This window comes from Dermacentor silvarum, chromosome 3 (assembly GCF_013339745.2).
Source record: "Dermacentor silvarum isolate Dsil-2018 chromosome 3, BIME_Dsil_1.4, whole genome shotgun sequence".
Classification (NCBI taxonomy): domain Eukaryota; kingdom Metazoa; phylum Arthropoda; class Arachnida; order Ixodida; family Ixodidae; genus Dermacentor; species Dermacentor silvarum.
In genome coordinates, this window is record NC_051156.1 from 211,759,152 (window position 1) to 211,783,251 (window position 24,100).

The following is a 24,100-nucleotide window of genomic DNA, read 5'->3' on the forward strand; positions in this document are numbered from 1 at the left end:
GTACAATTTAGGCCCAATTCTTACTCTGGCTTAGAAGCACGGTGCTTAGGGGTTAATGTAGCGAGTTCCGACATAATTTCTAACCTTTCAAGACACAAAACTGCGACAAATGAGTAAAAAACGTGTTTGTTGACTTGTAATTTGCAAGCGCACAACGTCATTCCACAAGGTATAAAAAAATCTCGACAGGTTTCAAAGAAATGGCGAGACAGTTGTTCAACATCTCACTGACCTCATGAACTGCGCAATGCGCAACTTTACGATAATACGCAGCAGTTAGATCGCGAGGTCTAGTTCGGTGTACCAGAGGTCATCTGTATGGGTCTCACTCGCTGCAAACACTATCAAGCCTTGAGACATCGTAAATACGGGTGTTCGGTTACACGTCTGATTACCCGCGCTCCCGCACCCGTTGCCCGCGCCGGCTTAGAAAGGCGCGCATGAACGCAGCGGCAGTGGCCTGCTGGAGTGCTTCCTACCGTAAGGCGCGCGCGTGCTTTCTATACTCGTGAATTTTCTCGCGTGATCCGTGAATTTCTGCAAGAAAGCTACATCCCAGTCGACAATGAGAGGCGATGTGTTCAGCCTGCCCGTTCTGGCCTCACGGACATTCCTTCTACTTAGGTAAGAAGTGTTGTTATGACGGGTTCAAGGCAAGATCCCGCGACCGTTTTTGCGCGCCAGTGTCAAAGTCTAAAGTCTAAAAAAGTTTGCATCCTTTGGGGCTTATCTTGCCCGCATTTCATTTCTTTAACGCTGCGGCCCGGTAATTCCAGGTCACTAATGACATGCGGGTTGTCAGCGTGACATAGCATTCTCGACAGGGATCGAAGTAGCGAGCGCAGATTTTTCAAGAAAGGAAACACAAGCAAGGTAGATGAGGCTTGTTGTCATGGCACAAGGTAAGCACCGAAGGGTGCAAACTTTTTTTTAAGAATGTACAGTGTTAAAGGAACTAGATCTTAGGTGTCAAACCTCACAGGGTGTTCGTGACGCATTGTGACTGTATTTGGAGCCCAGCAATCACCCAGCTGTGATCAGCACGGTACGCTGTAGCCGAGAAAAGAAACGTCGATGATCGTTTCATTGGCTCCCGCTCTTTTCGCATGAATGATGAAACCGCACTGTTAAATATTAGATAATATATAGCGAACTATCCAATTGCCAGCTTGTAGCAACTGGATTTGTGTTGTTTTTGAGACAAAGCCTTTCGTTGTCATGTAGCCACGCTTTCCCCTATCTGGTGTGTGTGTCTAGACCACGGTGTAAGAACTATTCTTACACCGTGGTCTAGCCTATTTCGTGGACTGACCCCGGAGATAGTGCAGTCTAAAAATGTGGGCTGATATGTGCCCCTTGTCACGTTATATATATATTCACACGCGATGACCATACACCCACCCAGTACATATGCAGGCTGTCCCAACTATCATGCACCAAGATTTTAAAATATGTAAATGCCACGTAGCTGGACAGAATCAAGACAATGTTGTTTTTCATGGCTTGGACCGATACTCAGATTATTTCTTGCATTCCGCCTAATTATATCTTTAGTCTTAATTAATTAATCAACTTCTCAAATATTATATTTAGATAAAGAAAGCCGGCAGATCCCACGCCCTGTGGGAATCGATGTTATGCGAAGCAGTGTGTGGGAGCCTACCAAGTTAACGAAACGACCATGAGAGCACCAAGACGTAGGCGACTCTTTCATGGCCTACATGACAGGCATGTCATGACATTCATGTCATGAGTCCTCAGGAGTCCCTTTAGCTACACCTAAGAGACCTTAGGGTGAAAACCTTAGTCATACTCGTGACTATGAGTTCTACCACCATCCTTTCGTGTTTCCTTCAGTTAGTACCCACGTCCGAACCCATTCTAGTGGTTTTTAAGTGCTAATATTTTTTCGCTGAGCCAATGTCATTTTGCTGAGTCATGCTCATGACTGACTTCTACCAGCATCCTTTAGTGTTTTCTTCCCTTAGTACCCACTCCTAACCCATTTCAGCGGTTTGTGAGTGCTATACTTTTTTTGCTGATACATTGTCATTTTTGTTGAGTCATGGTCATGACTATGACTTCTACAATCATGCTTTAGTGTTTCCTTCACTTAGTACCCACGTCAGAACCCATTTCAGTGGCTTTTGAGTGTTAATATTTTGTCTCTGAGTCATTGTCATTTTTGCTGAGTCATGCTCATGACTGATTTCTACCATCATCATTGAGTGTTTCCTTCACTTAGTGCCCACGTCCGAACCCATTCCAGTTGTTTTTGAGTGTTAATATTTTTTTCGCTGAGTCATTGTCATTTTTGTTCAGTCATGCTCATGACTATGACTTCTACCAGCATCCTGTAGTGTTTCCTTCACTTAGTACCCACGTGCGAACCCATTTCAGTGGTTTTTGAGTTTTAATCTTTTTCGCTGGGTCATTGTCATGACCTACGTGACACGCATGTCATGACATTTATGTCATGACCTATCAGTTATGTTCATCATACACTCCTGTCATACTATACCAATTTTGGTACCTACCAAGTTAACGACACGACCATGAGAGCACCAAGACGTAGGCGGCTGTTTCATGACTTACATGACACACATGTCATGACATTCATGTCATGACATATCATTTATGTTCGTCATATACTATTGTCATAGTATGCCAATTTTGGTACCTACCAAGTTAACGACACGACCATGAGAGCACCAAGACGTAGGCGGCTGTTTCATGACCTACATGGCACGCATGCCATGACATTCCTGTCATGACATATCATTTATGTTCGTCATGTACTCCTGTCATAGTATGCCAATTCTGGTACATACCAAGTTAACAAAACGACCATGAGAGCACAAAGTCGTAGGCGGCTAGATAGATAGATACTGTCAAAGTAGCAAATGTTCGCCAAGAAATGCTTCGCATTTAAAAGTGTCAATGAGAAAATTGTACAGCAACATGATAAACTTCCGATACAGTCTTCTGTTGGTCAATACGTGCTACATAAAAATGTTTTTCCGAGCGTGAAAGAAGCCCGCGAATACACGCTGCGTGACTGGCCGCTCGAGGCACTTCTCGTGCAAAAATGCAAGAACGCCCGTGTACAGTGCATTGGGTGCACGTTAAAAAATCCCAAGTGGTCGAAATTAATCTGGGGTCCCCCACTACGGCGTGCCTCATAATCGAATGCGCGATGCTACAGTGCTACGACTTACAATGATCAAGTTCATATGTCGCCCTAAAGCCATTACGAACACCTTTGCCTTTAAAACATGCTCTACGCTGCAAAAGTTACGTGAAACTGCCTATGAATGTGGTAATCCGGCGATGCGCTAAGTGCGCATGCGTTTGGCAGGTGAGCATACGCACCGGAGGAACAGACGGAATTTAACAGACGGCAGTTATGAATAAGTAGCAAGTCCTAAAACACTTCAGAATAAACAAATAATGCATTTATTGTATTATTTCATTCGTTTTATCGTTTCTTTTCACGGATCGAGCTGATATACGGCTTGCTAGTAATATCGTCTGCTATATACGTGCCTGTTGCTCCGCGCCGCCTTGTTGGGCAAGTCGTTTGCAAGAACACAACGCGACGTGCTGCCTGAGTAACGACATGTCGCTCCAACTCTGGCGAGGTACGCTCCAGCCGCTATCCGCTCCCAATCTCCCCGATAGGTATGCCATCATTCTGAAAATCGAGGCGATCGTACAATCGGTAATCAGGCAGATCGCGAACGACGAGCCACCGCGCTTCGTGTACGATCGCCGACAGGACTGGGAGAGCGTCGTCTTCTGCCACCGCAGAGGACTCGTTCGTAAAGACGATTGCGCGAAGACTGTTACTTCTTTCGGCTCGGCGACGTCGATTCGCAAGTTCTCGCTCATGCTCAAGGTCCTCTCCAAGATCCACTTCCTGCTGCTGACAAACACCAAGAGCACCAAGCGCCAGATTTTCTACGAGGACGCAGCCCTGTTCGGCTCCCAGACGACCGTAGACGCCATTGTGGAAGATATCGCCTCTATGCTACAGGTATGTGAGCGTCGTTTAGTAAGTGGCTTAAGTCCACACCAAGAAATCTGTTCACAACTGAAAGAGGAGGCATTTGTGCGTTTAAGTCATGCTAATGTAGTTTGCTCTGCTGCAGATATATATATATATAAACAGTTTGGGTTGGTGGACCGGAACTGTTGGATGCCCATTACAGTCGTCACTCAGGGAAACTATTTAAATACGCTGCGTCGTCTTTTCGAAGCCGCATCTGCAGCAGAGCACACTACATTAGCATGACTTAAACGCACAAATGCCTCCTCTTTCAGTTGTATATATATATACATATATATATATATATATATATATATATATATATATATATATATATATATATATATATAATATGTGTGTGTGTGTGTACGTGTGTGCGCGTGCGCGTGCGTACTCGAAGAGGTGGATAATACTTGCGCAAAAAAATTGAAATGCCTCATCGACGAATTAACTAAAATTCACTAATTACGTTTTAATTAACTTATTACCTTATGGTCCATATTGTAATTTACAAATTCCAGCCGTGGAGCTCGCAAGGCTGATTCACTGGGAACGAATTCTCAGGATGACACCAGTTTCCAGAGTATTAATTCCCGAAGTTTGCGGAGAAATCCATTTCTGAACAAAACTTCGTTTTATGCGTTGAAGCACAAAAGTAACTATAAACACCAATGCATTTCTCCGCAAAGTTCGGGAATTAATACCTCGAAACGGGTGTCATCTTGAGAATTTGTTCCAAGTGGATCCGCCTTGCGAACTCCACGGCTAGAATTTGTAAATTTCAATATGGGCCATAAGGTAAGTAGTTAAATAAAACTTAATTAGTGATTTTTGTTAATTCGGGGATTAGGCATTTCAATTTTTTTTGCAAGTAATGTCCGCCTCTTCGAGTAGACCAGCTCATAGAATTGCGCAATCTGCCACAGGCAACCTTTAAAATTTTTTGAAAGTGTTCACTGAAACACCCGGTATATGAACAGACGAACGTACGAAACGTGGGGAGGTAGAGGGGACTGTACTTCCCGCATCTATGGCGTCAAATAAGAAATAAGTTAAATATCTTAGCTTTGTGGCAAATCTTGTGGAAGGTCGCCGACACTTTTCTAACTCTGCTCCATTAATTTCTTTGCCAAAACGTTTACCTGCTCATAAATGTGCTCAACATACCCCTGCGTGTCGATACAGGTCCCGCGCCGTTGCCTCAACATCATGGCTACTTCGAAAGGTGTCTTCACCGGTGCCATCCGGTTCCGCGACGCCAGCGGGAACCTCGTGGACGGCTCAGTCGCGGTCACGCTCATGCCAACCGATGTGAGTGCCATCAGCGAGCTCGCTTCTTCCGCCTCTTTCATCCTGCTCGTCGAGAAGGACGCCAGCTTCCAGAAGATCCTGGACGACGGCTTCGTCACCGCTTCGTCGTCATTGGGTCGCTGCGTGCTCGTCACGGGCAAGGGGTTCCCGGACGTGAACACGCGGGAGTTCGTGCGACGCCTGCACGTCGAGCTGCAGCTGCCCGTCTACGCCCTGGTGGACGCCGACCCGTACGGCATCGAGATCCTGTGCGTCTACGCCTACGGCTCGCTGGCGATGGCGAGCGAGACGGACTCGCTGGCGGTGCCCAGGATTCACTGGCTGGGCATCCACCCTTCGGACATTGAGACGTTTCGGCTCAGAGACTGCCCTCCGCTGAGCCACGGTGACAAGTCCAAGTTGAGGGACCTGCTGTCCCGGCCGTACGTCGACGCCAACCGCGAGTGGAAGAAGCAGCTGCTGCTGCTGGAGTCGATGCAGCGCAAGGCCGAGATTCAGAGCCTGTGCAGCATTGGCCCGCACTTCTTGACCGAGTCCTACATACCGGCCAAGATCAGACTCGGAGGATGGATATGATGCGTCGCGCCGCCAGTATATAGCCTTCTACGCTTAGGTGAACCAAGTTGTTCACTGTATGTTCGTTGTAGTTTCTAATTCATCTGTCTTTTTTTTCGAACTGGGCTCAATAAAGCTCTTTACGCAGACTTGATGACGCGTTGTTTCACTGCGTCACGAGTCCTGCTGTGTATGTTTTTCATGTCTGTCTTCCGTCTCATCGCGCTGCTTCAATAAATCTTCAACATGAACCAACTCGTCCGAATGTACGAGTCTTCCCTAATTTGCCAGGTGCCTCACTTTATTGTTAACCGAATTTCTAATGATTTCTTATGGGCAGATATAGCGCAATAGAACTTGCGCTGAATTACTCACCTAGGCGGGCATTACTTACACGAGATACTGAAATGTATAATTTACCGATTAGCAGGTCCTCTAATTAACTCCATGACTAATTACTGTAGCGCACATATTGCAATTTAAGAATTGAAGCCGGTGAGTTCAAAAGTCATGTCAGGGAGTAAAATTGCGCTATCTGCCACAGGAAATTTTTTAAAGATTATGATTAAATTGACAAAACGTCCTATATATAGACCGGTGACACGCGCATAGTCGATCCAGTTCAATTAAATTAACTTTATTTTTCAAATAAATTTGGCCACCTGCTTAACCCAATATCTCATATGACAATTGTCTTCCGATATTCACCGACTTCGAGTAGAGACATAGTTTAGATTACGGCAAGCTTCTTGAGAACAAAGACACTCTACGAGCCGTCGAGAGGTAAACGGAAATCGTGAGTGCCGTTCGCAAAACTTGAGATCTGCAGTGTTGCGGCAAATACAGTGAACAGCTTCAAAAATCTGGGACAATAGAACAAAGCTTCTTCTTACCGACTAACAAATGCCCGTGAAGATAACGCCCCTATTTCACATAACTCTCGAGACTCCTCGCCTGTATACGCATAGTGTGTCGCCATGAAAGACGTCATTCGACCCCTATCTTAGCCCGCCATTTACATGTATTTTCCGGTTTCGGTGGCATCCCTGACCTGAGCCATCGCAGAGCGTATATACGAATGTCGGGTGCAGTGTCCTGTCATCTAAGAAACGCACAGGCACAGACGCACAGGGGTGTACGAATATATTCCAAAATTCGGATACGATTCGAATGCTCTTTGCTATTCGATGTTATCTCTTATAAATTCGAACAGAAACGAATGTATGACAAATTCGAATAGTAAATTCCCGAATCGGATACGAATCGAATAGCAAAGAGTATTCGATTCGTATCCGATTCGAGAATTTACTATTCGAACTTGTCGTACATCCGTTTCTGTTCAAATGTAAGAGATAACAACATTAAGTCTGCAGGGATAAAGACAGATGCAGGTGGCGGTTGTCTCGAATGATTCTGCAACATTAGAAATGCGGCTGCTACGGAGATTGCACCAGTTTCTGAACCAACGCGTGGACTGAAGCTAAATACTATTGAGCAATTTCCAGTACAGTAAACATCGTTATAACGAACTTGAAGGGGGGAGGCAAAATTAATTTGTTCTAACCATTACTTAGTTATATCCATTATGCATATACGTACTGCAATATCAATCTCTATATGGTGATTTAAGGCGAATTTCACTTCGTTCAATACATTATTCAGTTATGTTCGTTATAACGAGGTTTGACTGCATAGTTCAATAAGAATGCCTCACAATTGGCAGTCAACGAGATTTTTTTTTTTTCGATATATAGGCAAATAACTTATTATTTCGGCAATATCATCATGTTTGCATCCCTTTAAAAGGATACGCGATTCTGTAGTATTACATGTTGCTTCTTTGACACGTTTCATAACTGCCATTTTCACGGTGTGCATATCGCCTTCCACGTTTTTCTCATTTACAAGCTCCTCATTTGCCCAGAAGTATAGTTGTGAACGATGTCATAATGTATCAGTTAACGTAAACAAACCGCCCTTTCACTCTCCCATTTCACTTTACATTTAGAAATGAGAAAACAATGGGTATTCGGTTCTATTTGGCTACCCGTAAACCCCTACTTATTTGCGTTACCGGTTTTACCAAATCGGACGCGTTGACGCTAGACCGACGCCATTGCCGTCTCTGTCGTGCAAACTTCCACGCATACGTTTTTTCGAGCAGCTTGTCTGTGGAATATATGTGTATATAAACGAAAGGGTGAATGCTTTTCTCATGTGGGAGTTTCAGTAGTAGCTTAGTGAACGTACCGTCCATGAGCCAGCGCCTATAACTGTTTGATCTGTTCGTAGCCCTTGGCAGCTCTTATAGAATCCTCTCTCGAATATCGCACTCGTTTATGGGTAGAGCCACAACAGGTGATTAATGTGCGTTATCGATGGTGGAGCAGCGCATCTTCCACACATCTGTCCGCACAATTCTCTAAGCCCTGAGGCATATTCATACGCTGCACTAAAGAGGAAAGTAACGGTAATGTCATAGCAGCAGCAAGGTTCGAAGGTATCAGGCCTAGTTATTACGTGACCGTCATGTTCGTGCTGTCGGGGCCAACGAGCGTTTGCCCACGAGCAGCAGCGAAAAAAGGAAAAAGAATCGTTTTGTTTGTTTTGCAGAGCGTAGCGCAAGCACTCTGGACAAATGCGTGATCGATGATCTCTGATATGCCGGCGCGGGCACTCCATCCTCGGCGCCGAGGGACGTGGCGACCAGCAGTTTCCCGGAACATTTGTTTCGGATTTGAGTGGCCTGGAAAGCCCTTTATGCTTGATAAGACTGACGTCCTGTGCGCCGGTAATAGCAATGTCAGTAGAGCTGATATTGAAAGCAACCAGCTTCAGAGCGACCATTCAGCGAACCAGCCACTTCTATCCGACTGGCTCGAGTGGGGCTTGACTGTATTGCGAGAACAAGGCTTATGCAATTCATTTCGCATCGATGCGTTTCTTGGACTATTGTGAACAGATAAGTGCAGGAATCACGTGGCTGCGATAAGCTCAATCTTTCTTCATATAAGCTACCGGTTCTTGCGTCATGTTTAGGAGCCCCTCAAAGCGCTGAACGCTATGAAAGAGCGGTAACCGTACCCACCTGTGAGGTTTATTCTTTCAAAAGGTCGATATTATCTTTAACCCATTCACTGTATTTAAAGAACAATAAACTGAAACAGAAAGAAAGGTGACAAAGAACCTAGTAAGGTTTTTTTCCAACCGTATTCTTGATCAGTCGAATAATCAGTTCGGTAAAAGAATCAAATATGTAATACAATTTTTATTTTAGTTTTCCGCCGAAGCTGGGGTCTATAGAAAAAAAGCAATGTCGGCAGCCGGTAAGATGAATGTACAAGTAGTAACCTTCTATGACGTTTGACTGATCAATTTGTCAATCTCGGTAATCCAACCATGTGTCTTCTATATTGGAATACCATTATCTGCTACCACCAGTACAAAAAGAGGATATCAAACTATGTCACTTGATTGGTATACATGTTCAAACACGCGAAGCATCGGACAGGTTTTGTTCAGCTAAAATAAATCATATCATCATCTAGATAATATGTGATTTGCTTTCCTATGTGGACAATTAATAAGTATTTGCTTAAATAAGTCGATAAATAATTCGACAATCTATTATTTTTCTTTCTAAGTACACCTAGCTCTGTGTAACTTCCGTATGCTTTTGCGTAGCGGTCAACCGACAGAGGTGTTTGTCGCGGGTACACTGTAGCGAAACGGACGCAGAAATAAACAAAACAGATTCTTATGCACTTCCTGGGTGCACGCACTCTTCCGCGAGAGGAGAAAAACATTTCCCAGAAGTCCGAGCGTCATCGTTCTCGGAACACCCTCCGCTGACTCCTTAGCGCACGAGGCATCAGATATAGAGAGATAAAAAAAGCACTGCTGGAGGCTTGTTGTTGTATCAGGTCTTACGTACGTCGCCGGCGAACGGGGCAAACGCTTTCGCTCCTTATAACAGGAACCGTTTGTCAACATTTTTTATTAAAGGCCATGAATTGCAATGAAGTTTCGGGCCGCGTAAGGCGCCTATGTATATTTTCAGATGGCGTTAACGTAAAGCAGCCTCCGTACGAAAGTTTACGTTTAAAATGTGAGTAGATGCGTCACGAGAACACCTAAAATATCGCCATTCTCTCGAGCGAAACTGCAAAAAAAAAAATCGAAAAAAAAAACATTACCACTCGCCGGAAATTACGAAGATCCCAGAACGTCGAGACGAGAACGTCGAGATCCCAGAACGTCGAGTTCCCCAGCATGACCTCCAAGACAGGGCGGCGCCGCGGTGCGCTTAAAATCTCGGAGGCGATGTGGTTGCGTGGATTTGCGTCATATCCGCTAACCACCAGCCGTGCAGCTCCGCCTAGGTAGCTTCAACAGTATGCCTACGGTACTCATTTATATAGCTAACTCAGCCAAAACGAAATTTCGTAGCAGTTGGCCTTTAAGAGGCAGAACAACAATGGGGTTAAAGGAACTCACACAGGTCTCAAAGGGCAGCGCCTTCTTTGGAGTTTTGATGTATTGATTGATGTATTGATTGATTGATTGATTGGTAGATGTATTGATTGATTGATTGATTGATTGATTGATTGATTGATTGATTGATTGATTGATTGATTGATTGACGCTCTGGCTATGAGGGACACCGTTGTGAAGGGCTCCGGATTAATTCTGTCCACCTGTGCTTTCTAAACACACACCTAAATCTGATTACGCGAGCTTTCCTATCTTTCTTTTTCTTGCCATTTGCAATTATTGAAATGTGGCCGTCGCTGCCGCCGAGATTCGAACCATTCACCTCGCGCTCAACAGCAGAACGCCACAGCCAGTGAGTCAGCGCGGTTGCTCATGGTATAAGCGCTGCAGCTATATGCAGAAAATCAATGTCAATTCTTTGAAAACTCTTATTTTCGTTCATTTGCCCTAAAAAGGTTGGTTATACTAAAGCCGAGAAACTGAAGGGCTAACTTCAACTTCTTTGAATTTCGCGTCTAACCCCAGGCGCGAAAGTACGTTACTATGACGTACGTCATGAATGTCAAGATATTTTCTCGTATATAATGGCCGTTCAGGCGCAGCGAGACTTTTGAAACTTGCTGGGTTGGAAACGGTGGTCGCTTTATAGAACGCACTGACGTGTTTCGTCGCCGATACACGATTAATTAGATGCGAGTGGACGCTCGTAAAATCCATGACGTCATTTCAAGAGAGACAGAGAAAAAACATTTATTGAGCTCAAATGACGGCGTCTTCTCAGACGACATTTCGAGTTGATGCGCGCGACCTACGGGCGACGTCGCCACTGGTCTTTTGTTATTGCACCTTTTCTGGCCTTCCCAGCTTCCTGTCACGTCAAGATTGGCCATCTTGCTATTAAGGAAGCGTAATGTACTAATACAGCTAACGTAATATTTTCTTTAGTGTCTCTTTAAAGGGACACTAAACCGAAACACTAAATTAGTTTAGACAGATAAAGCGTTCTTTGAAAACTATATTGTCATTTACTTCGATATAATAATATGTTGATTATTACGAGAGAAAATGAAGGTCAGAGTTTCAGTTCTTGAATTTCGCTCCGAATCCCCAACGACGGTACGTCATGTGACGTCACCGATTTCAAAGTACTTTTTCGTATTTAGGCCATGTTGGCTCAGCAAGTTCCCGAAACTCATCATGTTTAATCATTAGCTCCTTTAGAACACAATGTGGTCTGTCTTGACCGCTAAAGAATTGACTAGGCCCTAGGAGACGCTGTCACAATCCATGACGTCACAGCGAGCTGGTGCGGGAACTTCGAGGAGGCGTCGCCACACGCATCTTTTGTTATGACGTTTTACTGGCCTACCAAGCGTTTTATTGTAGTTAAGAGTGGTGTTTTTGATACGGTAGAAAAATAGTTTACTGATACAGAAGGAATCTTTTTTTCTGTTTAGTGTTCCTTGAAGCGTTGGAACTACATGAAAACGATGGGGAGTGCATTCAGTATGATCATTTAACACTTATTAGCTTTTAGCCTCCGTTGTGCGTTGCGGGAGTTCGTGTGCCATAATCTGAATTGGCAGCTTCGGGTGGGAATGTTGACTTTTGCGGATCCGCACGCGCCAGCACAGGCGGAACAATGAATAACATTGGTTCGTAACATTAGGACAAAGGCGGCGTTCCAACGAGAGCGCGCGTGTTGACAGTGTTGTGGCATTGTCCCGCGATAACCGGTTTGGGAGCGCGGCTGTCGTATGGTTCGACATGCGGCCGTTAACGGGCCTCTGGTGCAGTGAATACGATCCTACTTACAGTGACCACCGCAACATGCTCCCGTTACCTCATTCTTACTCCTTTTATGCGGAATGAACAACTCACTCGTGTTGCCGATATAATACTATCGTGTATATATACACGAGAAGAAAGGGAATCGATGAGCTCGATTTTAACAGCGGAGCTGTTTAAGCCGGGCGTAATGTGTCAACCGCGAACAGGAAATGTGGGCTGATCCTGGCGGCAGTGCAAAAGGGTCCAAGCGCAATGGCACATACCCCTGTGAAGCTGAGAAAGCATGGTTAGGACTACCTAAACTTAGTCAGTCATCGATAGCCAATCAATGGCCAATCGATAATCGATCAATAATCAATAAATTCCGCAAAATGCTTGGGGTGACTTGGTAGTTCTTAGCCTAGCCCAAAAGCCAGGGCTACTTGCTAGGTGCCCATCAAATCCGCTGTCTCTTTAGCATTGCGCTTCCAGTGCAAGCTACGCTAAATTTTTTTACAGCGAAGCTGTTAAGCGCTCACTCTTCGATGATCGCGGCCGGCAATACATAAAAAAGTCTCATTGGCCGTATGCTTTATGTGCAAGTGAAAGCGTGCGAGGGCTAGGGACGCGCGCTTTCACGGAGAGCAACGGCGGAGAGCAATGCACGGCGGAGAGCACGGCGGAGAGCAAACGCGACTTCCCTTTGGAAGGAGAGCGGTGGGCGAGGAGGGCATCGAAGCACCCTAGACTTAACGTGTTCCTGCCCGCTTTCCCACTGCGGCGCATGCGCGCAGCCCTGCTGGCCTCTGCCGCCTGTGCTGCAGACTCTCTCTGGGCTCTCGCCCGCCTCTCCCCTAACAGTGTCGACAACGGCGTTTAGCCGTTCCGTCACGTGGCCAGCGTTTTGACAGCGGTTGTATGCGGTCACACAAACAACGCGCACAACTGTTGTCGACGGCGGCGGCGTTTTGCCCGCGTTCGCACCGAACGCGCGCGGCTTTGGTGACGTTTATGAAGAACGTGCCAACCTTTGCCGTACACCCTATGGCGGTGTACCGTAGCGATGGTTCCCGTGTTCACTAAATAAATTAAAACCACCGGATCATATATATTTCTCATTCTTTAATAGTTCAATTAACCAATTACACTATCACATCTTAACAGTCACATCTTAATGTCACATCTTAACAGTCATAATTGGAAACACATAATTCTCACCATAGTACAGCTTCGCTGGTCTTGCATCTCCACACCAGGGGAAGGGCTGACGTTTTTTTTTTTTTCGTCTTTTCTTGTTTACTAAGCTTTACAGTTGTTTACAGTTTTTTTAATAATCATATAAGAAGCCAACAAATACACCAAGGACAGCATAGGGTAAATTGTACTTACTAATAGAATTAAAGAAATGATATAATAATGGAAATGAAAGTGCATGAAAAAAAGTCACAGGCCTGCGCGGCACACGTAGCACAGTCACAGCGTAAGCTGATGGAGCGGCTCAGGAGTGCTCCAGTTTCGGCACCACGCACAACAGGGTCTTCGCGGCAGTCTCTTCGCCTCGTTTTGACGAGAACGATCTGAACTGTCCGCCCGGCGTCGACAGCGAGCTGCGGCTTGTAATAATCTCTGCACAGCAGTCTGCTGAGCCCGATAATGCCTGGTTGTAGCTGCGCACGTATACCTTTACGATTCGATTCTTCAGCAGCGGTTCGTACCTTGCGTGTACCGAAGAGGTATCCAGAATACGTGGCGCACATCTCACATCCCTTGACCCGTGGCACGGTACGTTGTTGTTGGTGATGATGATGATCATGATTGTTTATGGGAATCTTCAAAACGGGCTGGTGACAAATAGTCACCTAGACTGCTTGAGTTTACAAGGTCCAGTTACATGCAGCATGCAACTGCTACATGCAACTTCCATGTAGGGCACGCTGCGTTTGCAGGCACCTTAACTAGATGGCGCCGCCATACTGGCAGAGGCGCGGGATCGCGTTGATTGCGCGCCTCGTCTGAATCGCATCTCGTCGTCTGCGCCTGCGCGCCTGCCTAGGGCGCGTTTATAGGGCATTTTCCGCTGCCTGACAGCAAGCGCTTGCGTGGCTCAGCGGTAGAGTATGCGACTCCCACGCAGTGGGCGCAGGTTCGTTCCTGGCGGGAACCGGGTGCTTTTTTTCGCATTTCCGGCGATAGCGGTTACGGTCACAAGCGGCGGAGGCGGCGGCGGCGGACACCACCGCGACCCGAAACGGCTATGGGAATGAGCCCATAACAGTTTATGCTGTAAAAACAACTTGCCACAGGTGGGGAACGATCCCACGTCTTCGCATTACGCGTGCTGAATATTAAAAAAAAATTATAAGGTACAATTGAGCTACCGTGGCGCCGTTTTCTCATCCATTTTCTGGGGTATTTATGTTTTACTACTAAAACCAACCTGGGAGTGTTAGCCAGTATATGTATATTGCTTGTTGTAATATTTGCATTGTTGCCTTTTTTTCGTCTGTGTCTTTATTTTTTATTTTTTTGACTTGTTATTACTGTTGCCCCCCTTACTCAATGCCCTTCAATGGGCCTGTAAGGTATTTTGAATATATATTTCTCATACTCAGCCGAATGTGGTTTCGTGCTACATTCGGGCGGATGACAATTTTTTTCCTTTCATAATATATATAATCCAAGTCTGGCAAATCCAGCACCTTTGCTGAGGCAAGCAGCTAACGCGAATACGCGATACACAATGTCGTGCATTGTTACTGAAAAAAAAATGTGGTTGATCCCTCTTATATAGGAATCGGTATAGAACACGAAAGTGAAACGTGTCTTCACAGAAGTAGTGTAATGTTTATTGCACATTGATATATAATGTCTATTGGTGTTTTGTGGCTAAAGCGCCCTTAGGCGTTGATGCACCCACGCTGACGCCTGGTGGCACGTCTCCTCCATCACGACTACCAACGTCGATGACCATGAGCAACCGTCCTGCATATGGAAGCTGCACTACGCTGCACACGCTAGCACAACGCGAAAGACGAAGCACGTAACTGACACACTAATACAACGCGCAAGACAAAGCACCTAACTGAATCGTCACCGAGTCAAATCAGCGCGTACAGCGCGTCGTAATTGCAGCCTCCGCGATCAACTTCAGAAACATTTTCAGAGCTAATTGCGGAGGCCACGCTCCGCTGTGCTGAGTACGGTGAACGCCACCTAGGTGGCGTTGGTAGTGCTTCTTGATGCCAGCGTCCCTTCGAATGCTGGCATCGAGGCGTCGTAGTGCTGAGACCACCGAAGCGTTCACTGTCGGTGCGCGTTAGTGTCATAATGCAGTACTTCTCTTTTCTGCTCGTAGGCGGCGGCACCGCCCCGAGCAAGAGCGCGGGTACACGGAGGAGTGTTAAGCCCAGACCACACGTACGCTTGCGGACGCGCGTAAGCTCGCGTCTACGCGCCTTGCGGTTGCCGCGCCTAGCGAGGAATGGCGGTTTGCATCCACAAATACGCGCGACAGCGCGCGCTCACTGGCCTCACTTGTTTACACCTTGGCAGACGCCACTTCGTATTCCGTTGTTGGCAGTGCTTCAAAATGCTTCGATATCTATAAACGTAATTGTTATCTTTTTGGAGCTGTTATATCAGCACAAAAAGTGAAGAAGAAGCACTTTCTTGCATGATATAATTCTGCTTAACTGAGAGTTGAATGTACCGCGCCGTCGCTGCGTAGCCAGGCGCGCCGACGCGAGGCAGCCCAGGCGCGCGATAACTGAGAGGAGCTGATCACCGAGATCGCGCCGCATTTCGACGCGTACGAGCCGTGCCGCACCATCTGCGCATGCGTGGGCGCGCGGACGCGAGCTTGCGCGCGTTTGCAAGCGTACGTGTGGTCTGGGCTTTAGATATATAAGGCGCGTCTGTGTAGCTCTCTGCGAATGCGTTTGTGGCGCAATGGGTTAAACGCTCGGCGATCTATCGTCGCGGACCAAGAGGTCGTGGGTTCGATTTCCAAATTTTGCATGTTTGTGGAACTTTTTCTTCTGGTTTCTTTCTTTGTATTATGTTCTATGACGTATTTCCGTGACGGAAATACGTCAGTGAAGTCTTCGTGGACCCCGGCATAAAACACTTTCGTGTTAAAAAAAAAAATTGTGGCCTGTATCGGCGATATCGTCGGGCGTGAAAATGAACTTTGCAATGCAATATTGTAGTAATGCTATATTATCAACGCTTCTACTTAGGAAGAGCTATAATAAATCTCTTCGTTGAATCCGTAGGTAGCACTGCAGTACGTGTGTTGGTTCAGATGACGTTCTGCTGCTGTGCACGAGGTCGCGTGTTCGACTCCCAGCTACGGCTGCCGCATTTCGATGGGGGTGAAAATGAAAAAAAAAAAAAAAAAACGTTCGCGTATGTAGATTTTGCTGCTATTAAAAAAAAAGCCCTATGGGGTCAAAATTAATCTGACGCCCTCCACTATACAGCGTACGTTAAGAGTCATAAGCCATCGTTCACTTTAAATTCCACAATTTAATTTTAAGCTTAATTTAGCGCTGAATATGAAAAAAAATTATCACGCTGTGCTATGGGCATAAGGTATAGAAACGTCAACCATCCCCGTATACCTTAAAAGGAACGCAAACAAAAAAAGCACGCATTTGCGTTTTCGAGTTCTCTGGCGTTTGTGACATAGGCTCTATCCATTCTTGAACCCAGAGAGCTGGGGATAAACGGGTTTAAAGATAAAGTACGTAATTAGATCGCACTGCGCGTTCAAGTAGTACGTATAAGCGGGCTTTTGTTATACAGGGGCTGCTGGTTCAGGTAAAGACTACCTCGGACACAACATTTCTTTGTGTTGTGCATGCAGCAAGAAAGAAAGGAATACATTTTAACCGTATAAAACAAATAAACGAATGAAAAATGACAATTTAACTAATAAAGATAGCATCGCAACAAAGAGTTCACTGTCGTCCGTCCATGCCACAATACCCGAATATTATATACACTTTGTAGGTGTTCGCAGTTAATTTTTTTTCCCTCTTGGACTTCGTGATATGCGTGTTAATATGGCGTCCGTTTTCATTGTGAAAAAAAAAAGGAATTTAATGTTCTTTCGGAGCCACGTACGGGGTGTCACGTTTCCAGTAAGGTTCCATGCGCCAAATGTGTTATTTCGGAAGTCGTTCCTTGCCTTCTCCGATTACGGCGTATATTCTCTGCAGAATCGAACAAAAAACATCACTTGATAGTCGCTCTGCGCCTATGTGCCTGGAAATTCCTGTTAGCGATGTTTTGTGCTAATCATGATAACGATACGCACGGTCGTCCCCATCCGATAGTCGATGTTCGGCGACGAGTGGAAGATATAGGGTAATTGTTTTCAGGCACGCAAGGTCAGCGCTTGGTTCAATTTACTGATGCCTGTGTTTGCACGAAATTGAATGTTTTGACGACCGTGGCTTGTGTTGCAATCCAGGAATGGACGTTGTGCATCGGACGGTGAATAGCTAGCTTTCTAGAACGGAGCCGCTGCATTGTTTATTATCTCGCACTATATGTCCACAAACCCGTGGCACTGCCACCTGCACGTGCCTCGACGTCAGTTCGATCGCAAACAAACTAGCGCTTATTACATAAGTGACCCACTTTTCATGCACAGCTCGTATCATATTTGCATTATTGTGTAATCTGCGGTGGGATATCAACTATACGTCACTATAAAATAATTTACCAACTGAAAGACCCCTCGCCAGGCCACATAGCAAATTTTGGTAATACGCTGGAAGTTGTTACGTGCCCTAAGGAGTGTTCTGCCGCAATAATTTTTCGGATTAGTTCAGAAATAACATGGATATAAATATTTGAAGTGCCGCGAACCCATGATTTCAGGAGGTGAACGTCACCGCCAACATACACACTCCCTCCACTTGCCCCGTCTAGCCTCCGCAAGCGAAATTCCTTCCCTGCGTTCTCCCATACCGGAGCCGAAGGATCGCGTCACGAATACGTCAAGGGCCCTGCCTCCTCTTTTTTTGCTCTCTCTCGCGTTTTTGTTGAGTGACGCACTTCCGGTGACGGTCTCGCACGAGAGCTGTTGCGTTTTTCTAGTTTCGCGCAGCGGATGAGTTTGCGCGCTCTGCACGAGTACACCTGATTAGCGGTATAAGTCAGTGCCACAATCACGAGCAGAAGGGCGTGCAGAAGAAGGGGGCATATAATGGACAATGTTAGGTTAGATGAAGCCGCAACCATTGAGTCTGCTCACGGGGCTGCGCGCGACCTCTCCGACCGCGCTTCCTCTGTAAGGAGCACCGACTCCTCTCCCCCCTACAGCCACAGGGACGCTCCCGCTACTCACAAGGAGGTTACGAAATTCTTCTACATGTCTAGAAGGGTCTTTACACCCCCTCACCCCAAGTTGAATAGGGCCGCAAGCCGTTTCTCTTAGACTCTTACAAACCGACACATATCCGTGTCTGGCCGTTCTACACGAAGTTTACCCCGAAGTATATCGCGACGACGCTTGCCCGTCCTGCGGGCAGACCTCCACTCTAGCACACATGCTCTGGGAGTGCGGGTCGAGATATCCCAAGTTCAGCAAGGAGTGGTCGGACTCGCTTCTGCGTAGCTCCGCTCTAAACAAGCAAATCCTGGCTGTACGGCGTGCCCGCGCCTGGGCCGGTGGGCTAGACCTGCCAGTCCCGACGTGGGACTGGTCGGGTGCGCGACGAGTTCGCGTCCTCGCCGGACCTCCAATAAAGTTATTTCACTCACTCACTCACTCACAATCACGAGCACCGCGGCAGGCGCGAGAGGATGAAAGAGCATGACCGCGGCGCTAGAACACGGCAGAAAGTTGCATAGTTTCGTCCTCCGCGCGCGACTGAACGACGTGAGAACAAGCAGCCAAACCTAAGTACATCTCTCGTGGTATCGTTGTGCCTCGCGGTCCCTCAGGACAAAGAATGCTTCACTGGCAGACGTGCAACTGTGGAGTGCTGTTCACGCTTCGTCGTTTTCTCGAGGCCAAGGAGCTGGCGACTAATTCAGCATCCGCTGGGGCGAATGAACGAGCAATTGTCTCGTATGTCTCGAGATACGAGAATTGTCTCGTATGTCTCGTATGGGCGAAACGAGTTCTGGGACCCCAGGCTTCCGCGAAGGCCAGTATCCGGACCCTGTCAAACTGACCGTAACGGAGAGGCCACTAATACTTGCAAGGGTCCAACGTCGAGCTTTCCCATGGGAACCACGTCTACGTTCGATTCCCAAGTTGCCACCCGTTGCCTGCATGGTGTGCGGGGGTTATCAAACAACATTGGAGGCCCAACGGAATGGGGCCACATCATGGGCAGGATATTGCGAACTGGTCAAAGTTTGCGATTGGCCAAGAAGAACTGCAGTGAATTCCCCCATCGTGTGAAAGGGGGCAATTAATTGCATAATAAACGGAGCTTGAGTGTATAGTGAGGGAGTCTCGACCATGTAGACGCTCAGACATGTAAATGCTCGGACATGCAAATACGTTAGCATGTAGTGGGCTCCGGTAATCATGGAGCCCTTCGTGTAAAATAACATGTAAATATCCATATAAAACGCCAAAAGAGCCGAGGAGGTGGCTGTGAGGCATCACCTAGTAGCCACCTCTCATTAAGCCAAATTAGCAAAATAAAGTTGTTTCCTCCTCCTCCATATAAAATGCTTTTCTCAACTCTCTGGATATCTCCTTCAAGCATCAGGTACATAGGCACTTCTAGTTAACTACAACAATGCAACAGAGGCGCGTTAAGTGCTTTCTGCTTACCAAAATCATCCAAATGCACTCTCGAAAACAAAGAACACGCGTGCATTCCGCCGGCACAGCGACCACTACTCTGGACCCTTTGGGCTGGGCGCGAAGGAGAAAAAGTCACGTGCCGCCAACCGGCCTATCGCAGGGCGCGGCGGCTTGATCAAAACCTGTCGCTACCTTTGAAAAATATAGGAGCCTTATTGCCGGTAAATCTAGAACACTCTATTGCCGGTGCCTCTGGGGGCGGCTCGGAGGTTTGCGACGGGATCAGAACGGGACACTCGTCAAGCAGCGTCCGAAGTCTTTACCAGCTTCTCGCCTCGCAACGTTTTTTTTATATAAATACGCATTTGGTGCCGCAGCTAAACGTCGCCTCCCCTCCCCCCCCCCCCCACCGCCTCTCGCGCGACGGAAGAAGTCGCGTTAGCTATCTCTCTCTCTCTCTCTCTCTCTCTCTCTCTCTATATATATATATATATATATATATATATATATATATATATATATATATATAAAGGAGGAAAGAGACGCTTAATTCTGCAGCCCTTCAGGGAGCACGGCGCAGAACGCGCGTTTGCTCTCCGTAGTAGTAGAGGTTCGGGGTGGGAAAAGATTCATATTTCTGTAGCCCTTATAGGGAGCACGGCTCAGCATCTGAGGGGAGGGGAATGGGGGGGGAGAAAGAAGGAAATAGTGGGAGAAGGGTGGAAGGGAGAGGGCAGTCGTCCTCGTCTCGGGCAGGGTGTCCCTACAGCCGTTCAGCCAGCATAGTGTCCGCAAGGTAGCCGAGGACCACCTTGAACACTTGGCTGGCATTGCGGGCTGGATGCAGCAGGTCCGTGCTGGTACCAGAAGGTAGGCCCATGCGGCGGAGTTGAGCCCCCATGGTGTTGCGGTGTTGGTCGAGTGCGGGGCAGGAACATAGGAGGTGCTCCAGTGTTTCGTCTGCCCCACACTGAGAGCAGGCTGGGGAGTCTGCTCTTCCCAGGCGGAAGCTTCGGGCGGCTGTCCAGCAGCAGCCAATCCGAAGGCGTAGTAGGAGGGATCTCTCTCTTCTGGTCAGTCCCCTGTCAGGCAGCGCGTTCGCTCCCCGTGGAAGAGCGCGTCCCTCGCGCGCTTTCACTCGCACACACAGCGCACGGCGCGCGGCGACGATTTCATCGCCGTTTGACGTCATACGGAACCTCACGGTGACGGCGACGGCAGAAATCCGCTTTTAGTGTCCATATACTTGCTATCGCAATAAATGTATAACAAACCTTGCCCTGGGTATACATTGAAATGTATTGTGTCTGTGCATGGTGTTCACAGTGGAAATTAAAAAAAAAATGTTGAAGGGAAAAATGCAGATGAGATAGTCGCCGATGGTGCTTCTAAAGCGCTTGTGTTCGAATTGTCAGGATTTGCAGAAATGAAGCGAAAGTATGAATAAAAGCCGTGCACGCGTCCACGCCAACAATCCTGCAGTAAGCTTTTAGCCTCACTCAATGAAATTTTAAATGAAAAGGTAGAGGCAACTCCAGAGAAACCTTCAACGACGTGGGTAACAGAACTCTGGTACTTACACTGCAAGGGGGGGCACTCGTAGTCTGTGCCGATGGCTGTCATGGTTCAAATAAGAATTTAGCCACGTCGCAAACCCAATGACCGGCTTGCAGCCGTGCGCTTGGGGCAAGTGCGTTTGTTTTTCTCCACCTTTCGACCAGACTAGTGGTTGGCGCGCCACGAGAGGCGCCATCACCGATTAAAAAGGCGGTTTACCATACCATAAGGACGAAAACATTTATTACAGCAATGCACCAGCAAAAAGAAATAAAAAAGGAATAGCGAATATGAACAATACGACCGTTAAATAGTTACGTTTAAAAATCGACATGAAAAAGAAAGCAAAGGAAAAAAAGAAATGCCACCGGCTTCAAGCGCCCTATGTCGCTGTGTTATGCAGCCATTCTTTTTTTTTTTTTTTTTCGAGACGGGGTGTCTCCAGTTCTTTTCGATAGTCCTTTGGAGGCACAGCTTTCAGGTTGTCAAGCAACAGTGCCACGATGACGCTGTTGAAGTCTGGCACCGGCTGCGTCGTTGCGTACCTATTGAGCTTTTTGTCAGACGGAGGTAGTGGCCGGGGCCCTCGGTCAATGAGAAGTGAGTGCAGCTGCTTCTCGCACCTGGGACGAGGCAGTGCAAACCTCTGACATTCCTTTGGCCGTGACTGCGGTGGTCGTGGGCTGACCTGGGCGCCTTCTCCATTCGTGCCGGTGGGCTTCTCTTTCTTGGCGGTGGAGGTTTTCAGTTCCGCCGCACTCCTCGTCGGTTCTGGTGGAGGCGCCTGGAGTAACTTATCCAATAGACGCGAAGCTCCTGCACCTCGTTGGCATGGCTCTTCCGGAGAGTTTCCAGCTTCCCTTTGAGCTCCGCGGCCACTGCGTCGCACTTCCGCAGCGTCGACTCCAACTCGTTGAACAGGGCAGGGTCCCATCCCTGGCTCTGGGCCTCGGCATCGCACGTATCCTGCACCGCCTGCAGAGTTGATGACATACAACTAGGTTTGGAGGGCACCTGGCTACATCCGTCATTAATTCTGGTCTCTCCTTGCTCGTCGTCCTCTTCATCTATGGTGGACTCGTAAGTGCTGATGCTGGACGAGCTGACACGCGCGCGCCGAGGTCCGCCGTCACAAGCCTCCGAGTGCTGGAGTCCGCTGTCGTTGTAACAAGCAGACCGGGCGGTAGCTTCGTCCTGAAGCGATTTGCAGACGCCAGCTGCTTCGTCATCAGGCTGCTTGTAGTAGACAAACGAGTAAAGATCCTCGTGCACCACCTGAAATCCCGGGCGCCTCTCCAGAAAGGCAGTCAGGGTGCCGTATGCTTCGAGGATATGCTGAGCCCGCGAAGGGCTCAGTGCTTCCATCAGGTCGTCTTCTTGGGACGGGTCTTTATCATGCAGAAATTCTCGCAGCTGATTAACGATACCCACTACATCTGACTCTGTGGGGGCTTTCCGCTCTGGCTCTTCATGCACGATGACTTCATCCTCAGCAGTGAGGCTGGTTTCACGTTCGACAACAAGGGACCCACTTGCCTCGCATTCCTTCGTGTCGAAATGCTTGATGCTGTTGGTCGTCTCTGGAGTCGCCAGAATGTCATCTTTTGAACAGTGCTTGGAAGCAGCTGCTTCTGTCGTGTTTCCAGCGAAGCCAGGTATGCCCTGCATCGTGAGACGGGCGAAGAGTTCCGTGAGGTTTGCCGTCATGTTGGACGGCAAGCTACTGGAAGCCCGGCTAGACGAGCCGGACGACAGCTTCAGCTTCCTTCTGCTGAGGCGCTTTCGAGCAGCGACGGTTGACATATCCGGTCAGGCTCTGACGGCGCAGGCGAAGCTTCGGGAGCGTTGGTTGGGGCAGCCAGGTTCGGATGGCAGACGTCGAACGGTTTCACCGCGTGCAGAACGCGCAGAAAGAAGGGGGGGGGGGGGGGGGGGGGGGGGGGGTCAACGCACCTGTAAGTGCAGCCAGCGAGCCTCGTGATGTCAAGTCACGAGCCTTGCTGCAATCTTCGTTGTCTTTCCGTTTCGTTGTCCGTTACTGAAAAAAGAAATGGTCAGGAATCCTGAACATAAAAAACTAAAACATGTTGCCGAGGCCTCTGCGTGAGTGATAAAACGCCATTATGATTTTTTTTTTCTGGAGGATAGCTTATCACACAGTCAGTGAAATGGAATTCAGGCAAGGAATTAAATTTTCCAAACAGCCATGTGGCACGAAAGCAGCAGTACAAGATCCATATTAACGAAACATTCTCTTTCGCACGCTATACTTAGCCGTGAGATATTAAGTTCTAGGGTTATACGGTGCGAAAACTACGTTGTGACTATGAGGCATGTGGTAGTGGGGTGATCCGGATTCATTTTGCCAGCCTCAGGTTCTGTAAACGTGCAGCCAATGCACGGTGCACGAGCGTTTTTGCATTTCGGCGCCATCGGAACGCGGCCGCCGCTACCTACTACGACATGCCTCATAACCACAACCTAGTTTTCGCGCGCATAACCCTGGAATTTAATATTTCTCAGCCACGTATAGCGTACGAAAGAGAAAGCTTCGTTAATATGGATCCTGTACTGCTGCTTTCGAGCAA

General features: G+C 47.5%; 2 protein-coding genes across 2 annotated transcripts in view; both read left to right on the forward strand.

Moving 5' to 3' along the window:
* Positions 1-342: 342 nt before the first annotated feature.
* LOC119446621 (uncharacterized) overlaps positions 343-24,100 on the forward strand; it is a 71,164-nt gene continuing 47,406 nt past the window's right edge. Inside the window, exon 1 of the mRNA XM_037711099.2 lies at positions 343-624. Coding sequence (XP_037567027.1) covers positions 576-624 — 49 coding nt within the window. The 5' untranslated portion in view covers positions 343-575. The remainder of the gene's footprint in view (positions 625-24,100) is intronic.
* Positions 3,309-6,062, forward strand: LOC119446624 (meiotic recombination protein SPO11). The gene is made up of 2 exons (XM_037711105.2): positions 3,309-4,036; positions 5,234-6,062. Exons 1-2 carry the CDS (start codon positions 3,620-3,622, stop codon positions 5,933-5,935), a joined length of 1,119 nt encoding a protein of 372 aa, XP_037567033.1. The 5' UTR covers positions 3,309-3,619; the 3' UTR covers positions 5,936-6,062.

Bases quoted from the DNA above. Each gene is read 5' to 3' on its own strand.
- LOC119446624 (XM_037711105.2), top strand. From the start codon at position 3,620: ATGTCGCTCCAACTCTGGCGAGGTACGCTCCAGCCGCTATCCGCTCCC. The intron at 4,037-5,233 runs GTATGTGAGCGT...GTGTCGATACAG, and splicing joins ATATCGCCTCTATGCTACAG to GTCCCGCGCCGTTGCCTCAA.